Below are 22,642 nucleotides of genomic sequence, written 5' to 3' on the forward strand. Positions count from 1 at the left end.
ACGCTTTTATCCAAAGAGACTTACATTGCTTTATCCTATTCATTTATACTTAGGTATGTGCAATCCCCTGGGATCGAACCCACAACCTTGCATTGTTAACGCAATGCTCTTAGCACTGAGCTACAGGAAAGCTTCATTTTATTATTTGCAGTGTTGTAATGTTTTTTGGCAGTACATTCTGAAATAGCAGTGTATTTCTATATCATCAATTATAAAAAGGGATTGTTGAACAGGGACAGTGAACAAAGACATACATAGGTATACATATATAGAAGCTCCTTCAACCTTGTTATCAAAAAAACACCTATAGAATTCAAATAAATGATTGGTTAAATCCCAAAAATTTGCATACTGTTTTATGTAGTTTTCATGTAGTTAGTATTAGTGTTTCCTAGATTGGTTTACACTTTACAGTTTGTTGTAGTCTTTGGATGTATGTTTTTTTAAGGTGAATATTACCCACAATCATTTGTGCTAGGGTAGGCTTGATTCTCTTTTGATTGTTTAAATAAGTCACAAAAGGTTTAACCTAAAAGCTGAATATAAGAATAAATATTAACTGTTCAAGAGTTAATGGGCACTTACTTGTTAATAAATGATACATTTTTAAAGAAAAATATTAATAGGACTGTCAAAACAATTGAATAACACAACTGTAAATATTGTTTAAAATAAACATTTTAGCATCTTCAGTATAGTCACTTTTTTGCCTGAAATATTAGAACCAACAAACTAATAGGACTAAATGAATTGAAAATGATCTTTATTATTCAGTCCAAGTAATCCATTCAAAAAAACATTTTTATTATACAAGTTTTGTTTTGTAATGTAAAATGTTCCTGGTCCTTCTCTCTCTCTCATCCTGGAATCATCTCATCTCATCTCTCTTCACTGTCCTGTCAAAACAAAAATATCAAGGCCAAAAAAAAAAAAAAAAAAATCAAATCAGAAACCTAATAAGATGATGTGCTTTCCCATCATCAGCGTAGTAAGTCATTTTAGCATGTACAAAAAGAATGGGAATTAGGATCTAGTTAATGTCATACATTTGAAGATAATAGGTTTAGTTAGGTGCTGTTTTCTTTTATTTGCATTGGTTCTTACCTGCTTCCTTCTGGTAATGATGGGAAAGAGCGTCTGGACCAGCACGTCTAATTTCTAAGATATTCTAGTTGTTGAGAATGTTACCACAGAACCTAACCATCATCATCATAAGAATGACGGTGTGAATATTTCGTCGTGCGAGTGTGGGATAAGGGCTTCAGGAGAGCAGATTTTCATCCCTGGTGATCAGCTTCAGAGAGCCTTCTAACAAGGGTCCTCCGGTTGCCATGGGATATTGGCGTTGTCTGCCTCTGTGTGGCTTTTTATGAAGACATTACACAGATGTGTCTTCAAAAGAATAACGTTTTCTTTGGTCTCTCTACGGGGACCAGGCTGATGGATTTCCTACTGATATCCTGAAGGGAAATCAGATGACTGTGGTGTTTGGTAAGGATAGTATCACTATATGTTGCCCACACTTGTGGTGTGTAGCTCGTTCCAGATTTTTGCTTTTTTAGATTTTTACAATTTTCTCCTGGTTTTGTTTTTGTTTTTCAAGCACACCTGGGGTTGTTAACCCAAAATACAAACAAGAACACCCTACAACCACACCGCATTTCAAACCCAGCATTGTGGATTTACTTTTATTATTTTATTTTACTGTGCTTTTAATTTGAATCAAATTTACTTTTTTATTTTATTTTGTGTTTTTTTTATTTAAATGTACTTTTTTATTCCATTTCATTTCAATTTATTTTTATTAAGTTTAGTTTAGTTTTGTTGAAGTAGGACTAGCCTTGACTATGACTAACTAAATAAGATCTGTAGCCTCAGACTCGGGTCCGGGCTCTTTCGACTTTGGCCCGCCACGTCTCCATACCTTTACTAATTGTTTGTTTACATCTTCAGTCTTGTGTTCCATGGTTTCATAATGATAACCGTGATTGATTAATACGGATGTCACCATATCCTCATGTTCACTGTCGTAACAAGACTCGTCTAAGGTCCAAACACACAGCCAGCGTGTGCTCAATAATTCATGTGGATGCAGTTGTTCTCTGGGTTTCAATACTGTATCACTGTGCTATTGCTATACTCTTGCATTGTTAATGTCATTTATGAGCCTCTCTTTCAATGTGTGTGTGTTTGTTTTTGTCCGGACAGATTGAGTCTCTCTTATGTGCTGGCCTCTCCATCCACATCTCTCTCTCTCTCTATTTCTCTCTCTCTCTCAACGAGGGAAAAGTTGAGCACTTGGAAGCCAGGCACAACGCTAGCCGGTGTGCAGCATTAAAAATTAAACAGGGAAACTATTGCAGCAGTATTTTATAGGATGTAAGCAAAACTACTCAATGTCATCTTTTTTCACATTTAAGCTGTGTCAGTGTGACATCCCCAAGGAGCGGAGGCGGTCTCCGACCTACAAGGGTCTCCCCGGCTCCGCCCGCCTAACATCCATCACCGTGTTCTGCCTGCAGGCCTGCGCGTTGCCAGGGCTGACGGTGCCAAAAGCCTAGAAGATCTCCCTGTGATGTACTGTGTGTCAGTGGGGTTTTAGCCGCAGTGGTTAATTTTAAAAGGGCTTATCATGAAGAACAGACATTTTCTTACCCTTTTGAAACGCGGTTGATGGACTAGACATAAGCTAATGGTCGCATGACGTACGCATTCCTCAAAAAATTTAAAAAGTGTAATTTCAGAAATTTGTGCATACATGTCATTCAAAACCTGTATGAATGTTTCCTCCATGAAACACAACAGAAGATATTTTGAGAAATGTCTTGTTTGTTTGTGATCCATACAATGGAAGTCAATGTGGCTCGATGTTTTTTGGTTATCAATGTTCTTTACAATATCTTCTCTTGTGTTCTGAAGGAACACAAAAAGAAGGAAGAAAGTCATTCAGGTTTAGAATGACACGAAGGTGAGTGAATGATAAAAGAGTTACCATCTTTGGGTGAACTGTCCCTTTAAAGATGTTTCCTGCTGTTTCCTTTAGAATGATGTGCAAAGAGCACAGTTCGTCACCGGCTTTGCTTGGTCATTCATCTGCACGTAACTCGTAATTACAATATTTCAAACTCCACTTGAAGGCTGCATAACATTCTAAGTGGACTTCAGGGAAATGAATAACAAGCTGGAGTAGTTTAAAATACTTCCACTTTAAAGATGCTCCATTTCCAGGTGATGAAGCAATGACCGGCGCTCTTCCACAGTCTCTCTGCATAAGTATAATGATGTAGTCGTTTCAATGCCCTCGTGTGTAATGGAATGTTGTTGTATGTGATTACATGTGTAGTTATTTTGTCCATACGTGCAGCTTGTAGAGCGTGAGATCAGATCTAAGGCTCAGATGGTTTTTGTGAGTTACACAAGGTAGTTATTTAACCCATATATGTAAACACAACGTTGTCCTCAGAGGAAGAGGTGAACACAGAGAAAGATATTTGCAAGAACGCTTGTAAGTAACCGAACAGTTCTGGGGAACTTTTGACTACTGGTTAGTCAATGGCCAAGAAGTGTCTGGTTATAAGCATTCTTCCATATATCTTTTCATATATATATATACATATATATATATATATTTATGTGTTCATCAGATTTTGAACAGCTCAAGGGTGAGTAAATGATGAAGATTTTTAAATTTGGGGTGAACTGCCCCTTTAACGGGTGTGATATAGTAAAATAATTCTCATAGTATAAAATGTATTGTGTCCTCAGCAATACAGCTAGGGTGCGTGTGTGTGTGTGTGCCGGTGCGAGCTTGTGTGTTCGCAGCTGATATCGATCATATACCTGTGAGACCGCATACTTTCCTTCGAGAGGGCACAAACACACATCCTCACATTTACATTTAGTGCTCTTCTGACAGAACACACTGCCCGACTGTCGATTGCTTTTTTGAAGTGTGCCTCTGTATAAACAGACATGGAAAATTCATCTAGCACAAGCATGTGTGCTTCATTTCTTTTGTGCGGCTGAATGGATGGCAAAGACAAATGATTCTTTAGAAAAACAAATGCTCTGCTGAAAACCGAGCACGCTTAGAAAAGCCTCAGCTAATGTGTAAACTTTCTCTGCGTTTCGGTTTTAGTATATTATTGTTTCTGTTTTAACTAGATCTAAGAGAATCAACTCTTTTTATAGTACCGTTTTGTGTCATGTGTATCATGCAATGTAATTTAGTCAGATTTGTTTTTGGGGTTTGCTAATAAAAGTGCATTTTGCATGATAAATATTGCAAATGCTGTTTTATTTAGCAGACAATGATGTTATAGAATAAAATAGATATTATTGTGAAACTGTAACTGTGTTCCATGATAAATGTTTTAGACAGCATGATGACGCATTGTTAATACATTGTGTTATCGCAAGTGGCATCCATTTATCATTTTGATATATCACATTATTTAACGGGAAAATGGCTTAAGATAAAAAAATACAATGATGTCATGAACAATTCTTCCGATTTTTACATCGATTTCCTGTTTGCAGTTATTTGATATGGGCTTCATCCAAATTCTGAAGCACCTAACCCAGAATTTCTCACACGCAAGCAAACACAGCGTAACACCTGGCTATAGTATACTACTACATTAATATAAGCTAGTATAGCAAACACATCCACACAGCCAGTGAGTTGAGTTGGCTTTTGCATGCATATGTTTAAATAGACAATATGACAAAATCCTTATTTCAAAGACACTCTCACTTCCACATATACAGATCCAAAAATGTTATGATGTCATTCTGCACTTCTGGTTTTTGATTGAATTCCTGACTGATGGTCATTGGCTATTTTAAAAGAGGGAAGAGTCATTCAATATGTCCGGCCCTATGTTTTTTTGTGTGAAAAATGTATCAACACATCAAACCGTGCTGCACTAAACCCAGTTCAGTGTTTTTTTAAGACCTAAATTTGACCCTCGTTCTGCAAGCTTACTTAGAAATAAAACTAAAAAGTTTTGCAACTTACATTTTCCCCTTAATGGATTACAGCTTCATCCAACTGTGTCTCAGTATTGCTTGTAGCGCTTGACAATTAAAAGTGCTCTGGGTCCCTTTCGATAGTCGAGTGTGTGTGTGTTTATACGAGTATTGACCATCCTGTGAGTGCATTAGCACGGTGTCATGGAGTGGGATGGAATCTGGGTTCCTTTGAGAGCTCCGGGATGTGGCCTGCATGGCGGTGTTTGTCTGCCTGCCCACTGTTTTCAGAGAAAGAGAGAAAAAGCAAAGTTGTTCCCAGGAGAGATCTTTACTGTGCCTGTTATGTCTCTCTTCCTCTTTTTCTCTTCTTTTTTAAAATTGTATTTATCGATGAGATTTTATACCCCATTCCTCCTCCGACTTCATGACAGTATCCCTCAGAGATCACACCTGTGAGCTGGTTTATAACTCCCAGAGCTCCGGTCTCACCTCATCTGTTCCCATGATGCCTCATTCTGTGCGCTCGCGGTTGGTTGAAGGTAACAGGTACGTGATCTTTCAGTAATGATAGTGTGAGAATGGCGCTCGCTTGCCTGCAAGTTCCACCCGGTCTACAATCGACTACATTACAGTTGAATGCAAACGCACACATTTTGAGTTTATGTTTTCGTTTACTAGTTCAACAACCTTTAGTGGGGTAAACAACAGACGTTGTATGAAGATGGGTCTGTTGTTCTTGGACAGGTCATAAATGCACCGTCTTTGTTAGGGGCTTATGGAAGTTGTGTAGCATTTCTTTGTTTGTTCGTATTTTTATATCTAAAGCTAAACTATAATAAATTGTAATCGTACAGAATTTTATTTGTTTTTTTACAGATTTTTCACGAATAATGTAAAAAACAGATTTTTACAGTTTTATTCAGAAATACAGCAAACACATTAAAATAAGAGAAAAAGACTGTAAATTTAAACAAAACCGAAATAAATATTTTTATTATTTTATGGTATTTTTTTGTGCCCCAGCTGCCCAAAAATACAGGGTTTTTAACGGATGACTGGATTTTTGACAGTGTACATTGCAAAAAAAATTACCTAGTTTTTTCAGTTCGAATGAAATCTTAAATAACGATACATTTAAGCAAAATGAAGAAGGACGTTTAGTCTTAAATCCAGCTCTAAACAAACAAAAAATATTGGCTAGTGAGGTCAGAAAAATACTTTTTTCTTTAAACCTTTTGTTTAAGTTTATTTTTCTTACCCCATTGCCAAACATTTGTTTGCTTATTGTAAGCATGAATTCAGAAAAACATATGGATTTCATTATTTGCAGTGTTAGGGTAAGGTTTTCAAAATAAGAACATACATGTTTCACATTTATAACAATAAACGTAAAAAAACACATAATTGTCATTCAAAATGAAAAAAATGTCAACCAAATGTTGACTAAATTTAAATAATGTTTTCTTCAAAGACAAAATATGCAACTCAACAATAGAAATAAAATGAAGATATTGAGTATAGGATGCAGGGGGCTCTGGGCTGTTTCATTTGCGGCCTGCTGTGTTGGACAGATCACGGTACAGTAAGTCTGATTAATTAAATTTGCCTTCCTCAAGACAGATTTTTCACCGCTGTCAAGATTTCAATTTATGTTAAATATTCTCTAAAGGGCAGACCCTTAAATCTTAGGGGCGGGAGTGTGCAGCGGGCTGTGAACGTAACCATAGGCTAACTGCTAATGATAAAAACACACGGCCGTAGAGGCGTCTGGACGGTCCTCTATGAATTACATTGTCAATTACTCTCTTGTCCATTGACCGGCAGAGCAGACAAACAGCAGATGATGAATGAACTAAGACGAGCTCAGTATGTGACATCAGCGTGTCTGTATTTAGTGCATAAACGTTTCAAGATCTAGTTGTTGGAGGTTCATTTTATGTAAAGGGATGTAAAGTGAAACATAATGTATAGTCCATTAGATTTAAAACCTGGAAATAAAACAAACAAGCCAAGTTTTGTATTGCTATGGATTATTTTATACACACAAAATACTTTCTTGAACATTAAAGAAATTGAAAATCATGACAATTTTTTTCAATTTAATGAAACGAATAGTTCAAAATCGAACGATTTTCATCTCTAAAGTGTAGATTTTGCAATAAAATAAAATAAGTGTGAGATGTTTTTCATCGCTGTGTTAAATATTTTTAGTAAATGATCTGTAAATGTACCTGCAAGCATTAATATGTTCATGGACATGTGTATGTCATTGCATTGAATGATTTGTCCTCATTTGCATTATAATTGGATTAGTATTAAATAGGTGGGAATTTTCAAAGCAGGTTACAGTACATGGCTTTTCAAGTCTAAAAGTAATAATGAGAGGTTTATGCTGTAATTACGGTACATCAACCACCCCATGCCTTTCTTTGTGTCCTGTTTTAATCATTTGTTTTTGAATAGAGTTACTGTAACTGTACATTAGCTAATATTGCCAATTTAACACTTGATGTTTTTACTGCAGTACAATGTGAGCTAGTTATAAGCCAATATGTTGTACTGAAAATAATATAAAAATAGAAAAGGTTATTAACTTATTGCAAATTGCCATTGTAGAACTCCTCATGCAGACTTACACCTTGTCCACGCTGATGCGACAGGCACGACTCGACACGACAAAAGACATTAGAAACGTATTAGAACCCATTATCATTTCAAATTTTGTCCACACTGGATGCGGGATGGTGCGACAAACCCATTAAGTTAAAGGACCTGTAACAAGATTCAAGATATGGAAGGAAGGAGGCGGGAACCGGCAGACATTTAAATAAAGATTTAATACAAATAATAAACTCGCGGACGACTGCCGGCAACACAAACACAAATATAAACTTAACATGTGTCCGGGCCCGGTCCGGTCGCTGGTTCTCTTATATGCTCCCAATCTCCTACGTGATTCGAGCCCGGTGTGCGCACAGCTTGCGCTCATTCACAATAACTCACCGGTCTCGAACCACGGTCTCGCCCCGCCTACTCCACTACAGGACCATTGTGTATTCTAGTGGGATCTAGCGGTGAGGTTGCAAATTGCAACAAACGGCTCTCTTCACCTCTCTCTTTCAAAGAACTACAGAGGCTGAGAGAACTATGATGTCGTCACATTTTTACTTCTTTACCGAATGAGATAATTCACGAAACGTGTTCTGTAGAGAAGTTTGTCCATTTAGGGCTACTGTAGAAACAACATGGCGACTTCCATGTAAGGGGACCGAGTTGTATGTAGATTGCTCATTCTAAGGTAATAAAAAATAAGTATTGGTATGAAAAGTCTTTATACACATCTGAACACATGTATATTTTGCATTTTGGTCGATAGATCCTCCAAAAAATTGCACACTGGACCTTTGAGAATTAGTATTTGTTTGTTTACATATCTGTCATGGGTCCGTTGCTGTCATACACTATTTTTAATCTCAAAAAGTTTACTATGGTTAAATAAAGGATGAGAAATAGCTGATCCTGTCGAGCTGTTTTAGAAATCAAGAGTCACACCTGTTAGTAAATAAACTTCCAATTCCGAGCTCTGACTGTGTAATCGTAGCCGTTATGATTACTAACATCTTGTGTCAAGATAATTTTCTTGCAGCGCATGACTTTGGTTGTGATGTTTATAGATAATTTGTTTTTGCTGTCAGTTTTTTAGAAATTGTGTCAGCGATCGTCTCAGAGGGTCAAGGAGACAAAGTTTGCACCTGACTTCTTTTTCGACAGATTGTCCCGTGTTACTTCATTTAATCATATAATTGTGCAAGCGTAATGCCATCATTGCATCAGAGAGAAAAGGTGAACTGATGGCATTTTCTCAAATGTCAGAGTTATCTTAAGTCTTTTATTACATCACATTTAAACGAAGGCATGCGCATTCACTGTCTCCAGACGCTATTGTATCCAGAAATCGTTTATTCATAGAGGTTGCTTATTATACTAATGTGACGGGTCAGAGAAGACAGCTGATAGGCCTGTCAGAGTGAGTGGGTGTGGCATTCAGTCATGAATGTAGTTAAAGGAATAGTTCACACCAAAATAAAAATGCTTTCCACATTTATTCACCCGCATGTCAGAACCTTTATGATTTTCTTTCTTCTGTGAAATACAATACAAATATTTAAGAAATGTCTCGGTGGTGTTGTGTCCTTACAATGGAATTCAATGGGGGGCAATGTTGTTTTGTTATTAAACAAAAATATTCTTGTGCAAAATAAAGAAAAATATACAGCTTATTTTTGGGTGAACTATCCCTTTATCAATGAATATAACAATGTGTATACACGATTTAAGGTTCAAAAACGTTGTATCTCCTCTTTGCCACGTCTCTCTGAAATGTGTGGATTTTTAACAAAGCTAATCGCTCTGAAAAGCGAGGTGTGCTATGATTGGTCAGTTAATCAGTGCGCAGTGATTGGTCGAATACTGCAAGCCTGTGATGGAAAACGTATATTTTACGTGTCTATTACATGCATTGGCAACACACCACAGACATAGAAAAACATGTGTTAGCGCCATATGACCCCTTTAAGTTTGAATGAAAGATGCAAGAGAGTTAAAATGAACTAAATTCACTGCATGCATACCTTGGATGTTTTAAGCCGTCGCCAGTGTATTGCTGCAGTTCTGATTATTTTTTAGTGTGTTGCCGTGTGGTTGCCACATACCTTCTTCCTGGGCCAAATCGAAATAGCCCACCAATAGCAAGTCAGATGCCTAGAAAACAATTTAGTATAACCAATGTGAAATGGATCACACACTGAAGTTTAATTGTGAGAGATCTGAGTAATTCTTTACTATGGTTTGGTTCTTAAGTGTGAGCTATAGTGATGCTTGCCTAAGCAAGAACCGCTGTGGACTTCCGAATATATCGATTTTGAGAATAGCTGAATATTAACTTCTCCCTGGTTTTCACTGCAACCGTTACGTATTATTCATTAACACAGTACGGTAATGATGGGTGAGCTTGTTTTTTTCTTATTCGGCAAACTTCTTCGTCTTTCACCAAAAAGCACATTCTCAGCACCTAAGCAGCACTTCGGTGTCAATAACTTGTGCTTCTTTGATATAGCTCTTGTATATTTCGCAGCTTCAATTACCATTCACGGCATTCCGTGCGTTTTCTCGTGAGGCTGTTAGACAGCGTGTTCTTTATCATATGATAGGTCAGGTCTGTGTGTTTTCTCTAATTGCCTCTCCTATTACACAATTTTATTTTTTATTTTCGTCATGCCTTTCTGCTTGTTTGAAGATGGCGGAGTCCAGTATTCCATGTCCTGCCTGATTCCTCCATACGTCCGTAAACGTTCAAAATTATTAATCGAAATAGCAGGTGCGTCCACGTCGTACAGAAATCTTGAGAAAGGCTTGTTTGAAGATCGTGTTTAGAGTTAGGGTGAGGGTTATGGGATACGATATACAGTACGTGCAGTCTTTGTCTATGGAAACCCAACATGTGTGTGTAAACAGTATCGGTGTGACAGAGTTCTGTGGAGAGTTTGGAATCGCCAAGTACAGCTCTTCCATTTCTAATGCAATTACAGGTGTCAATATCTTCTCCAGAGAAATTCTTCCTCCACGCCTGCAAAATACTCCTCTTCTTCCATTTAAATCCACAGGATTAGATTTGAGTGTCAGCTGGCAGACCTGCTAAGTGTCGCCTGACTAAGTAGACAAGAATTTGTATCAGTAGATTACATGGCTTTCTAGAATACTACATTTTTTTGTTGGAGAAAGATGGACTGAATAGTTTAGCTCAGCGGTTGCTCTTCGGTAGCTTCATTTTAATAAGAGATCAACTTTGGCTGTGATATTTCTACTTTATTTTATGAGGAGAATTACAAAAAGTCATACATGAGACAATTAATTTATCTTATGTCATAAAGATGGAAACAGAAGATGTCTGCAAAAGACTTCACCATATATCTCGGTAAGAGCAAAACCATTAAGAAACAATAAAGTAAATATTTTATTTTAGACAGAAATTTATATTATAGATTAAAACATTTTTGTGGGAGATTGACTATTTTCTTTTAGAAAAATAACCACCATGTCTTCAATATACTTGCTTTTCTTTCTCATGTTCACTGAAAGGAAATACCGCCATTAACTTTCCCCTAACACGATTCTTCAAAAAGACAGACTTCTAGTCTTCTTTTACACCTCTCCTCTGTATCATTAATAAGGGTCATTTAGTGTGTGGGAGAGAGAGAGAGAGAGAGACGGCCGTTGCTCTTTGTCTTTAGTGACACCAGCGCCAAATGAGAAGAGACAATGTCTCCTGCTGATCAATGAGGGAAAAAAGGCTGCCAGTGAAATGAGGTTAAATCTAATGTGATAAACGGCTCCGTCTGTCAGCGGATCACGTCAGAGGTTTTAATTTTATTCAAGACGTTGCGGCGCAGGTAAATAAATAAGGGATGTAATGTAAGGAGGCAGAGAGCGCCCTAGAGTACAGCACGTGGAACTTCGGAGGGAGCGGAAGATGATTAGGTCTACAGATATGACTAGAGTTTTGTATCTTAAAACTCAAACACTAGATATGTTCAGAATTCAGTGCTTATTTTCTTTTCCTTTTTTATAATTGCGATGTTGGAACTGTTGTGTACCAGTTGATTCTATTTACATTCATAAATAGATTAAAAGTTAAAATTCTGTCATCATTCACTCATCACTCATTTCAAACCTGTATGAAATTCTTTCTTCTGCAGGACACAAAAGAAGATATTTTGAAGAACGTTGGTAACCGAACAACATTGGCCCCTAATGACTTCCATTGTATGGACACAAAATCACTGAGACATTTCTCAAAATATTTTCTTCCCAGCTAACAATTTTAAGTTCCAATAAAGTTATTTTCTAAGGTTTGTTTTTGGTTCTCCCATAATTTTCTGGGAACCAAATACTGACGTTAGGGGAACATTCCCCTAACGTTATAGAAACCATGAAACTTATGGTAACCAAAAACAAAGATTAAGAAAACTTTCTGGGAACCAGAAGCTAACGTTAGTGTAACGTTCCCACAACGTAAGCCTAAAACATTTTTTTCGGGTCCCTTTGGCCTCACTACACGTCAGTTCGTCTTCTACTGAAGAAAAAGATCAAATACTGTAGGTTCGAGACAACACGAGGGGAAATAAATGATGACAGAATGAAATTTTTGGGTGAACTATTCTTTTAATGTGATGAAACCCTCTTTCGAATGAGTAAGCTAGTGTATCCCGTCTCAGACTATATATTTGTTTTTTACAGTTTGTTGTTTGTGTCTTTTGCAGTGAAATGCAATCCTTCCATTTGCACTGCGAGCAATGTCCGCCAAAGCTCTGCCTGGATTTCCCATCCTGGCCACCAGGGGCATCGACTCTGCTTAGTCCTGACTGTAGTTTCTCCACGCAGGGGCTACTCCGTTACAGGTATGCCACGACGATGTGCAGAACAGGACCTTTTTAACCTATTAAATAAACCTCAGCTCAGTTCAAATTATGTCTTCAGTTTAGTTACACGATTTGGTTGGGTGTGCATTTTGTTTACGCTCGATACGCAATAACTTTTAATTGGTATTGTCAGCTCTGCGTTCGCCACAGCTGTACACTAAGTTTTAATGAGAAAACTTTGTCGTAAATGAGATACAGTATAGTTAAGCATAATATTTAGATTGCAGATTGAAAAACTGTTTCTAAACTCTCCACATCGCGGATCGCTTGTGCCTGGGGAGTAATCATTTAGAGAATCTGTATGCAAATTGAATCTCTATCTTTGAATAAATGCATTTACTATTTTTAAAGGTTGATTTAATGTTTCAGTAATGCCTTTCCTTCCCTACCTGTTCAGCGGAAACACTTGGGATCCGAAGAGCTTTTTGTATTCACACATTTGTCCTTTGAGTTAATGTGAAAATTTAATTACAGAATAAGTTGGGCTCTTGATAGAATCATAATGCTTTCAATTACGAATTCACTGCTTTAAAAAGGCATAATTTGTCTTTCATCTTACACAAAATAATCATTATTTGTGCATTTCTTGCTTTAGACGTTTTTTTGCATGTGATGAATGGAAAAATATTTTTCGTGTTAATATTTTGGGTTTAGTGGAGGATTAGCGCTATGAATTGTGGGGTTCGGATCAGGGAGATGAGTTTGTCGGGGACACACGCTGTGGCATTCGTTTTTTTTCAGACGCATCAAAGAGTTCGACTGCTGAGAGGTCGGAAAAATAACCGCATGCAACACGCATCCGCCTGTAACGTGCATTAGCACCAAAGACCAACACACTGGTTCTGATTGCTGTTTCCTCCCAACGTAATTTGCAGTACTTTATTCTTAAGGATAAAATCGCACATCCAGTCCTGGTTGTTTTTTTTGTTCCTCATGCACCATTTGTTGAATTCAGGTCAGGTCCGGGTCAATAGAGAACTGAAGCACCTTTGGATAAGGAACGGGGTGGTAGAAAGAATGCGCTGTAATGCGAACTGTTGCAATCAAGGCGTCTTGTATTTGGAAGTAAAGGAACACAGAAGCATTGAATAGGAGAATCAGGCTTTTCAACACGCATGAAACATCTCAAGGTAAACACGAGCGCCGTAGGCACTCACGCTATTGTTTCTAAGCAGACACATCGATTCTGTGCCACATCAAAAATATTCTCCCAAGAACAAATAATATAATGAAGTCCATTCATATCCTTTATTGATTTTTCTCTGGATCGAATAGTGTTGAACCTGTGGTGCTTTGACTTTCTTTGGTTATCGAGGACAGCATGTAGGATGTGTCCATAGCAGAGCTCGCTTTATGTCATTAACTACGAGAATAACACAACTGTAAAGACAACGTAGAGCTTCCGTGATATCTGGGGACTTTCAGCGTCACATTTCCTCCAAGTAAGTGTGCACTTAAAAGACAAATCAATCCTATCGAATGATGCACGAGTTATTGGAGAACAGCAGATCTGTTATTAAAATCGTAATTCAAAGATCATCGCTGCGGTTCAGTTGCTTTCTGCGCATGTGATACTCATGTTTGCTACAACAGCAATATCTGTCGTACTGATAGCGAGCTTAGATCAGCAGATATAAAAATGTTCAGTTCATTCAGAGTTGTTATTCAAAACGTATCCTTTAATACTTAACCTTTCATAAGGTTACGTAGATCATGCTAACTGTTGTGTTATTGTTCAGCTAAACTGTTAATAATTAGGTGAATGGTGCATTAAAGTTGTCATTTTTTGTGCCACTACCATCACCAAATTCAATTGTAAATATAATGACGGGATGGGCTATAATTTTTTAGCATTAACAGAATCACACACTTAGCCTTTGACAAAATTGTACTATTATTATTAACAATGCTAGCCTAATTATTATTTATAACAATAATAATAATAACTTTATTATTATTACATTTATAATTATATACATATCTATATATTTTTAACAATTATAGTTCCCGCTTCACAGTTCCACTTCTTCACAAAGCCACTGCTTAAAATCAAGTAACACAAAAAATAAGTATTTATAACAGTGGTTCATGAATCATACATCTGACATCTATAGCTCAAATGTAAGATCCTCAGTGAATGAGACTTGTTCTTTACATTTTTTGCTCTGTCATTTGCGTATGATGTCATGTTTTAGTGTGTTTCGAGATGAGATTCCACGTAGCATAATTAGACTGAACACAGCAGGAATAACCCACACGGCTATTCTCTGTTTTCACGAACCCATGTACTCAAACTAGCCACAGCTAACTCAATCTACTTGTAGATCGATAGTCTTTAGTTGATTCATTACCAAATACATCACTTTGCGATCACCCTGTAGGGGATCCGTGTTCCTCCGGTGCGTATTGACTGCGTATTATGTGTTTTAATGTAAAAGAAAGTCACCTGTGTGCAATGTCTGTCACTGTTTAGGAGCACACAAAAGAAAAACAGTCAAATGACTTTCATTTAGTCAGAGCAATGATGTCAAACATTAACACTCAGCGTTGTTGTAAAATAGAATGTCTGTTTCTTTAATAAGATGCTGTTATGATAGATTTTCGCCCATCATAATGAGACATAAAATAGCTGCATTTAGAGGCAGCTGTAGAAGATCAGGACAGCGTTTTCATTGCGAGGTCTTTGGGGGCAATGGAGCAATATTTCACTAATGGCAGAGCTGGTTCAATCTTAATGATCCACTCTGTAATTTGGGTCCTTCCCGGTGCATGTAAACAGTTGCGAGCTGCAATAAAGAGACCGTCATCAGGTAGTAAAAATGACTTGTGGCGCGGAAAACATCAGGAATTTGTAATTTTGTTTCAAACTGCTAAATGTTTCCGCAGAGAGGAGTGAAACACGAAACATTCGCCAACAACACAAAGTAAGCTTTTTACGAGCAGTGTGGTAAGAGTTTAATCCAACAGGCACAAAACGTTTTCCCAAAGATTGCATTTTGGTTTGGTTAGGTCGCAATACAACGCTAAATAAGAATCATGTTTGGGTTACAAAGATGATCAGCACTATTCTGCAACTTTGATAAGTTACGTTTACGGCGCAGATATCTAATCAAAATAACGTTTTTGAAAACATTAAAAAAGTCTGTAACTTTCGCCAATATATCACCATCTAAGAAAATAAGATTGCAGGTTAGTTTACATAGTTTGGTGAGAATCAAATGATGTTAAACTTACATTTCCAGTGAAATCGTACTCAACGGATTAAATTATAAATCAATATCAAGTTTACCAATTCGAATCACGGTACTGTAAAGAGACCGTTTTTAACATTGATCTTTTATATACTTACTCAATAACTGTTTATTTTATGCCCCTTAAACACCTTAAAATATGTCTATTTTATATTTAATCATTACATTTATAGGAAAAATATCAAACATGTATTATGAATCCTTATCTAAATGATTATTAGGAACACCTGTTCAATTTCTCATTAATGCAATTATGGTGGTGGTGTAATGGTGTGGGGGATGTTTTCTTGGCACACTTTAGTCCCCTTAGTGCCAATTGGGCATCGTTTAAATGCCACGGCCTACCTGAGCATTGATTCTGACCATGTCCATCCCTTTATGACCACCATGTACCCATCCTCTGATGGCTACTAACAGCAGGATAATGCACCATGTCACAAAGCTCGAATCATTTCAAATTGGTTTCTTGAACATGACAATGAGTTCACTGTACTAAAATGGCCCCCACAGTCACCAGATCTCAACCCAATAGAGCATCTTTGGGATGTGGTGGAACGGGAGTTTCGTGCATCCCACAAATCTCCATCATCTGCAAGATGCTATCCTATCAATATGGGCCAACATTTCTAAAGAATACTTTCAGCACCTTGTTGAATCAATGCCACGTAGAATTAAGGCAGTTCTGAAGGCGAAAGGGGGTCAAACACAGTATTAGTATGGTGTTCCTAATAATCCTTTAGGTGAGTGTATATGTTGTTATTTTTTTTCCACAGGGTCATAGGCAAATTTTCCCTCATGGCTTTCAAAAAGCCAATAGATAGGCTGCAGCGCAGAGGACCTTAGTGAGACCTGTCAGGGCCCCGCAGGCATAAAAGGAATCTATATATCCGAAGACAACCTTACTTTCTCATGTAATACACTCCCTACAAAACTAGACTGTATTGACTGTATTCACTGGCTTGTGAAACGTTTTTACTTCCAGTGACTTCCATAAAGATGCTTATTTCACCTGAAGCACTAGACAAAATATCAGTTGCTCTTATTTTCCCAGCGCATTGGTCAATCCGAGCGAATCAAAAAGGACAAGAGCTTCATACATAGTCATCGTAACATTTGGATGCCAAACCGAATCTCTTTGGGGGAGAAGGTGCGCAGCTAAATGCCAGAATTTTATTGCAGGGAATAAAAGAGCAGAGAGAGAGAGAGAGAGAGAGAGAGAGAGAGCACTGAATCTAAAAGCATCAGAGATCTCAGAAGCAGTAGAAATCAATGCACCGCCACAGTTTTTTGAGCAGATAAAAAGGGTCTGTGGTCTGAAATGCCTAGAAATTTACTTAGAAATTCTCACTTCACATTTATTTCAGAACTGTGCCACATTAGCGCTAAATACTCCAGGTCAGGAAATCTTTGATGTTCTACATCAAATGAAAAGCAATAATGGCGACTGACTCCCTTTCACAAACCAGCGAGCCCTGGATTTGACAGTCCCGTCAGATGTGGGGACACTCACTGTGTTTATTCATCCTAATGAATGATTTGTTAACTCGAACCCTACATTTTTCTTTAAATGTGTTGGCAAATAGGATGATAGCGGTCGTGTAACTTATCTTTTTCTTCGTTTCTTCGACGAACAAGGGGCGCCCGTCTTCGCTCTGTTATAGCCCGTACACGAGTGTGAAAAACGTTGCCGTATTGACGGCCATCTGCTCTGTTAACTGCAATAATTGCGATTCAATTGTGAAACTACGCGCAGGCACGCCGCATTTGTTGATGTTAAATCGAGGTGAAATGTCATTGGACTGAATTAGACTCGTTCCACAAAGGAACCATTGTTTGTTTGTTTGTCGAAAGTGATGTTTAGATGCGAACCGTGGCGGAACAGAGACGAGTAACAAGTTTTATGCAAATGAGAATCCTAATGAAAACATATCTCGAAGAAATGAGCTAGCCAGAGTAAATTGCCTCCATTTTCTCAGCGTGTGGTCCGCCGCGTGGGATTTAATTTTTAAATATACAAATGACGCAGCACAGCCAATGACGCTTCAACCCCTTGAGATATTCTTTTGTTGTGACTGCGAGGAGAGAAAGACATCAGATAGGGGCCGGGAGAGAGTAGATATCCGAGATTCGACGTGTCAGAAACCAGCTGTGATTGTTTGCAGTGCGCCTGAATGCTAATCCTGTGAAAAAAGGCGGTTCTCCGCCCGACTCTGGTTGATGTCAGATCGGCGATAGCGCCGGGAGATAAGTGTGTCTTATCTGCTTCCCTAAGACGTGGTGTGACTGCCATTTGAAGTGGCGTAGACAAAGCTGGGGCTTCGAGCGCTCCATGCAGATCAGAGTCTGAGCTGAAGAGGTGTAACGCAGACGATGCTGCCATGCGGTTGAAGAGCGAGTGTAAACTCTGCTTTATCGGCCTTGCCTGTGCCTCGCCGGTAATGAGAGAATTAATTTGATTTCTCTTAAGGTCAATTGTATTCAGCGTTCCAGGCTGTGTGCATTTGATGCAGCGTGCAGAGGTTTTTCTTTTCTAACTCTTTTGATGAATGCCAAGTGTTTTTATCGCTGGTTGTGCATGCGCATACATTTATTTGCATGGGTTGTTGATGTGCATGCTGGGGTAAAGGTTGTGGGGGTTCAAACACGGCACGACCCAATCCAAGCCGTTGTCTTAAACACAGGTTTGGGTTTGTTTAAATTGCTATACTGTCGCTGTGTGTAGAGGGTATGCGTAGATGTTACTGTAGCGTGTGAGCACACCGGAGCTTTCCCTCCTGGGTTGCAAAACACTCAGCCAAATGAAGACTAAAACACTAAATTATTTGCTGAAATAACAAGCAGCTGGACCCGACGGCGATCATTACGGCTTCCCTACCACTTACTAAGGAATCAGGTATTCCTGGACACTGAAATGCATTTCTTGATATTGTAAGCAGTCATTTTGCGGAGTGTTTTGCCACCAAGGAGGGCACGCTCCGGAGGGCTCACGTGGTGTTCACTTGGTAAAGTAACGTCTATGCATACCCTCTATAGAAATGTGCTTGGATCAAAACACTGATAAGGCACAGTTTGGCTTGTTGTCTCTTAAAGCTGCAGTAGATGCATTATTTTTTGGAAACAACAGACATAGTTTATTTTTGTCCTCCAGATGGAAAATTATTAACACAGAGAGATGTTTGAAAGAATGCTTGTAACCAAACAGTTCTTGGCCACCGTTGACTACCATAGTATGAAAAATTATAATGGTAGTCAACGTGCCCCAGAACTGTTTGCTTTCCAACATTCTTCAAAATATCTGATTTTGTTTTCAAAAGAACAAAGAAATGTATTAAGCAACCCTAAACCTTTTGATTGAGTTTGAATGTTCTTAAGCATATATTAATATATAATTGTGAAAAAACTGTAACAGGAAGTGCTGCTGGACCAGTGATGTTTAAGTCAGAAAGGAGCAGTTCACATAAAAATGGAAATCCTGTCATCATTAACTCACCCTCAAGATTTCCAAATCTTTATAAATTTCTTTGTTTTGATTAACACGGAAAAAGATATTTGGAAGAATGCTTGTCACCAAACAGTTCTTGGCCACCATTGACATCCATAGTCTTTCTATTTGTTCATCAAAACAAAGAGACTTCACATTTAGAACAACTTGAGGGTGAGTAAATGATGACAGGATTGATGACAGAATAAGACGTAAACATCAATGGTCCAGAAACACTTCCTGTTTCAGTTTTTTTCACACTTATTTTCTTTGGTATTTATTCATGTGACAAACGCTTTTATCCAAAGCGACTTACAAGTAGGAGAGCATATAAACATATTTATATATTATAGCTTAAATATTAACATTATTAACAAAATACAACAAACCTAAAAGTTAAACTGAATCAAAATGTTAAACCAGTATCAGAATTATTAATATATTTGAAAGAAAACTGAAACAAGAAGTGATTAGAACCAGTGGTTTTTTAGGAATGTAGTTTTTAATGAATCAAAGTTGTGTCAGTACGTAAAGATTCTGTTCTATCCGGTGTGCAGTAGCGTGCAAAATCAAGACGTTACTGTGGATTACCGCACTGTTCTTAAAACCCTGCTCTACATGAAGAGGGTTAAGGGGCGAGTATAGTCTGGCCGTCCACGTCTGTGCGCATCTGTCGAACTTGTCTATCCAAGTTTATCCGTGATTGAGTGTGCTGTGCGGAAGCGTTTGTTGGCGATTCGGACACGGAAAGTCAAGTATACCGAGCCCTTTAAAGAGCTCTAGAGCTGGGACGGTCGGTCTTCCCCTATTCTCTGCCACCAGAAGGAGAAACACGTGGCCGTGCTGGAGGCCACAGCTTTCCCCTAAAAAAGTGAGACAATTCCCACCTGTTTTACAAAACCCTTTAGAGCCCCCCTCCCCGTTCCTCTTAACATGATTTTCTTTATTACAGTTCTCTGACATGCCATTGAGAAGCTAAATGTAATTCCTGTAATTCCACAGCTTTTTGAACAAGTGCTCATTAATGCCGCATTAGTGATAAACCTGTGGACTTCCATCCATTTCATTTGTTGTGAGTTCGTAAAAATGCACGTAATAACTGCGCAATCCAATACACAAAGTGCTCGCTCGCACTCTGGCATTCTGCAGAGCTACAATCTTCAAGGTGACAGAACATTTTAGAGCTCTGCATCCTCTTTATGCTCTCGTTTTACAATTTCTAGGGAGCCAAAATAAGCAGTCTTAACCCAGGTAAGGTCAAAGTACACCTAATAATAAGTAAGCACGCTAATGAAAGCCAACGTGAACGTGGAGTAGTCGGACTGAACGCAAAGCTGGATCAGCTGGATCAAATTTTTTCGAGTTTGATGCACAAAAGGGCTTCGATTCCGGAGGAAAATAATTGGTTTACTTTCATTCCTCAACTTGTATTTCTTGCATGCGGAATTTACATAACAGAAGCAACAAAATGATGTAGAATGGGAAAAATAAGATTCGACAAAGGCAGCTGTTCGCACGTTTAATGGTTTGCACTTCACGTTGCCGGTAATCTCCCTTATTATTTGTGCACTAGGAATATTAGGCGCCATGTAAATGAGCAAACTTCAGTAAACTCCTTTGAAAGCGCAGAATTAACGGCCTTTATCAGATCACAGCTTTTCTGCTAATACACCAGCCGAGGGAACGGCTTTGAAGCCCGCCAAGTGTTTTCTAACGCCTGCCTTTTGAAGGGGGACGGCTCCGTGCAGTAGTTTAAATGCTAATGCCAAATGAGGGTTTGAGAATGAAGGAATAAAAAGAAAGACAAGCAGACGCTGATAAATGTAAGTCATTACCATGTCGACGTTATTGGCAGAATTGTCGCCGCAGTGGCAGCAGTGACAACGGCGCTGGGCGTGAAACTGTCGAGCTGGAAGACATGTTGTGTAGAAATGTCACGATAGCTGTTTTGTATGCAAATATTACGATGCCATCGTCATCATTAGCAGTTCAATAACAAAACACAATGTAGGTCCAGGAAGCTGATTGTCAACAAACACTTTATTTTATTATAATTTATGTATCTTATATTTACTCTCAATATACCTTTTAATATAAAAAGCACTAACAGTATTTTAACACTTGCTACATACAACTAGATGAAGATGGTCTTGTTTGCTCTATTAAATCATTTGTCTGAAATCGTTAAGGATTCAATTACTTTCTAGAAGGAATTTTAGATACTTGTCAAGGATAGTGAATATTAATGAATGTTAAAATGACACAAAGAGTGAGTTTCACTGCTGATGCCTAATGAACTCACAGCTTTGATACTATAAAACATCTCTTATAATTGTAAAGACAAGCACGCATTTACGAGTCAAAGATGATTTGATTCATTTATAAGATTTAATTCTTTGTTCTGTGGCGTACAGTAGACATACAATAAAATTATTATACAACGATTATTTGGATCAGAACTAATAAAAATGCCCTCAGCACTTACTGTATTCGCCTGCCGTGAGTGTATTTCGTCACCTCAGAATTTTTTGTCAAAACTAGTTCTGTGACGTTGTGGGAAGTTTTAGGACAAAAACGTTTTATTTACAAGGTCAAATGAAATCCAAAACTTGTCATTTCAAAACTCCTCAGAATGTAGAGCCTTTTAATTCCAGATCAGAACTTTGTATCTAAGGTGGCCCCTCGAAAGACAAATCTACCAATTAGAATCACCAATTTATTGAGCATATATGAAAGCATCATTTCTTCCATTTGATTCTCTACATAGTCGCACTTTTGAAGAAACAGTCTTTGCTGATTGTATGGCTTTGATTTTTTCGAGGGGGGAGGGGGTTTGGATGTTCATGTTTCTAATAAGAAAAACGATTTATATTTCACATATTTCAAGTCTATTTTTCACCAGTGTCCCTCTTTTAACAAAACGACTGGATTTCTTCAGGTCTATATAAATTCCCTCCTTCCGAAACGCTCTGATTGGTAAAGCTGAGCAGGTCTGTCGTGATTGGTTCCCCGCTTAGAGTGTGTGTGTTAGAACATGTCCCACCCATACCATATCAGCGAGCTTCCGCTTCTCAGGCTGTTGTGATTGGTCTGTGCCCCTCTCACTGCACGTGTATTCATAAACTTTGGCTTTGAGCAATAAACAGTAACAATGGCGTCAACTTCACTTCATCACATCCGTCAAAATGTAACGGAGGTCTGCTAGTGCATGTTCTAACTTCAATCTTTGTTAGAGATCACATTTTTATCCTACCACGGCGAGGGAAATGACACTTGCCCGAATGGCGTCAGACTGGTTATATTAATTAACACTAATAACAGAAGCGTTAGTTTTGCCTTTTTACATTGGCCCTAAATTGGATAATAAAACAAGCAGATTGACCAGGAGACATTTGCAAGCAGGACTTCAAAAGTAAGAGACTTTAAGAGGTATGCGCGCACACTGACACAACAGCTTT

At 38.1% G+C, this 22,642-nt stretch overlaps 1 protein-coding gene across 1 annotated transcript in view; it reads left to right on the forward strand.

The window, feature by feature from the left end:
* Positions 1-19,829, forward strand: part of dpyda.1 (dihydropyrimidine dehydrogenase a, tandem duplicate 1) — a gene marked incomplete at its 5' end in the record, with an annotated part of 91,908 nt that extends 72,079 nt beyond the window's left edge. The window contains 2 exon segments of the mRNA XM_056737617.1: positions 12,295-12,431; positions 19,719-19,829. Of these exon segments, the coding sequence (XP_056593595.1) occupies positions 12,295-12,431; positions 19,719-19,829 (248 nt within the window).
* Between the last annotated feature and the right edge of the window lie 2,813 nt (positions 19,830-22,642).

The sequence above is a fragment of the Triplophysa dalaica genome, chromosome 23 (genome assembly GCF_015846415.1).
Source record: "Triplophysa dalaica isolate WHDGS20190420 chromosome 23, ASM1584641v1, whole genome shotgun sequence".
NCBI classification, from domain to species: Eukaryota; Metazoa; Chordata; class Actinopteri; order Cypriniformes; family Nemacheilidae; genus Triplophysa; species Triplophysa dalaica.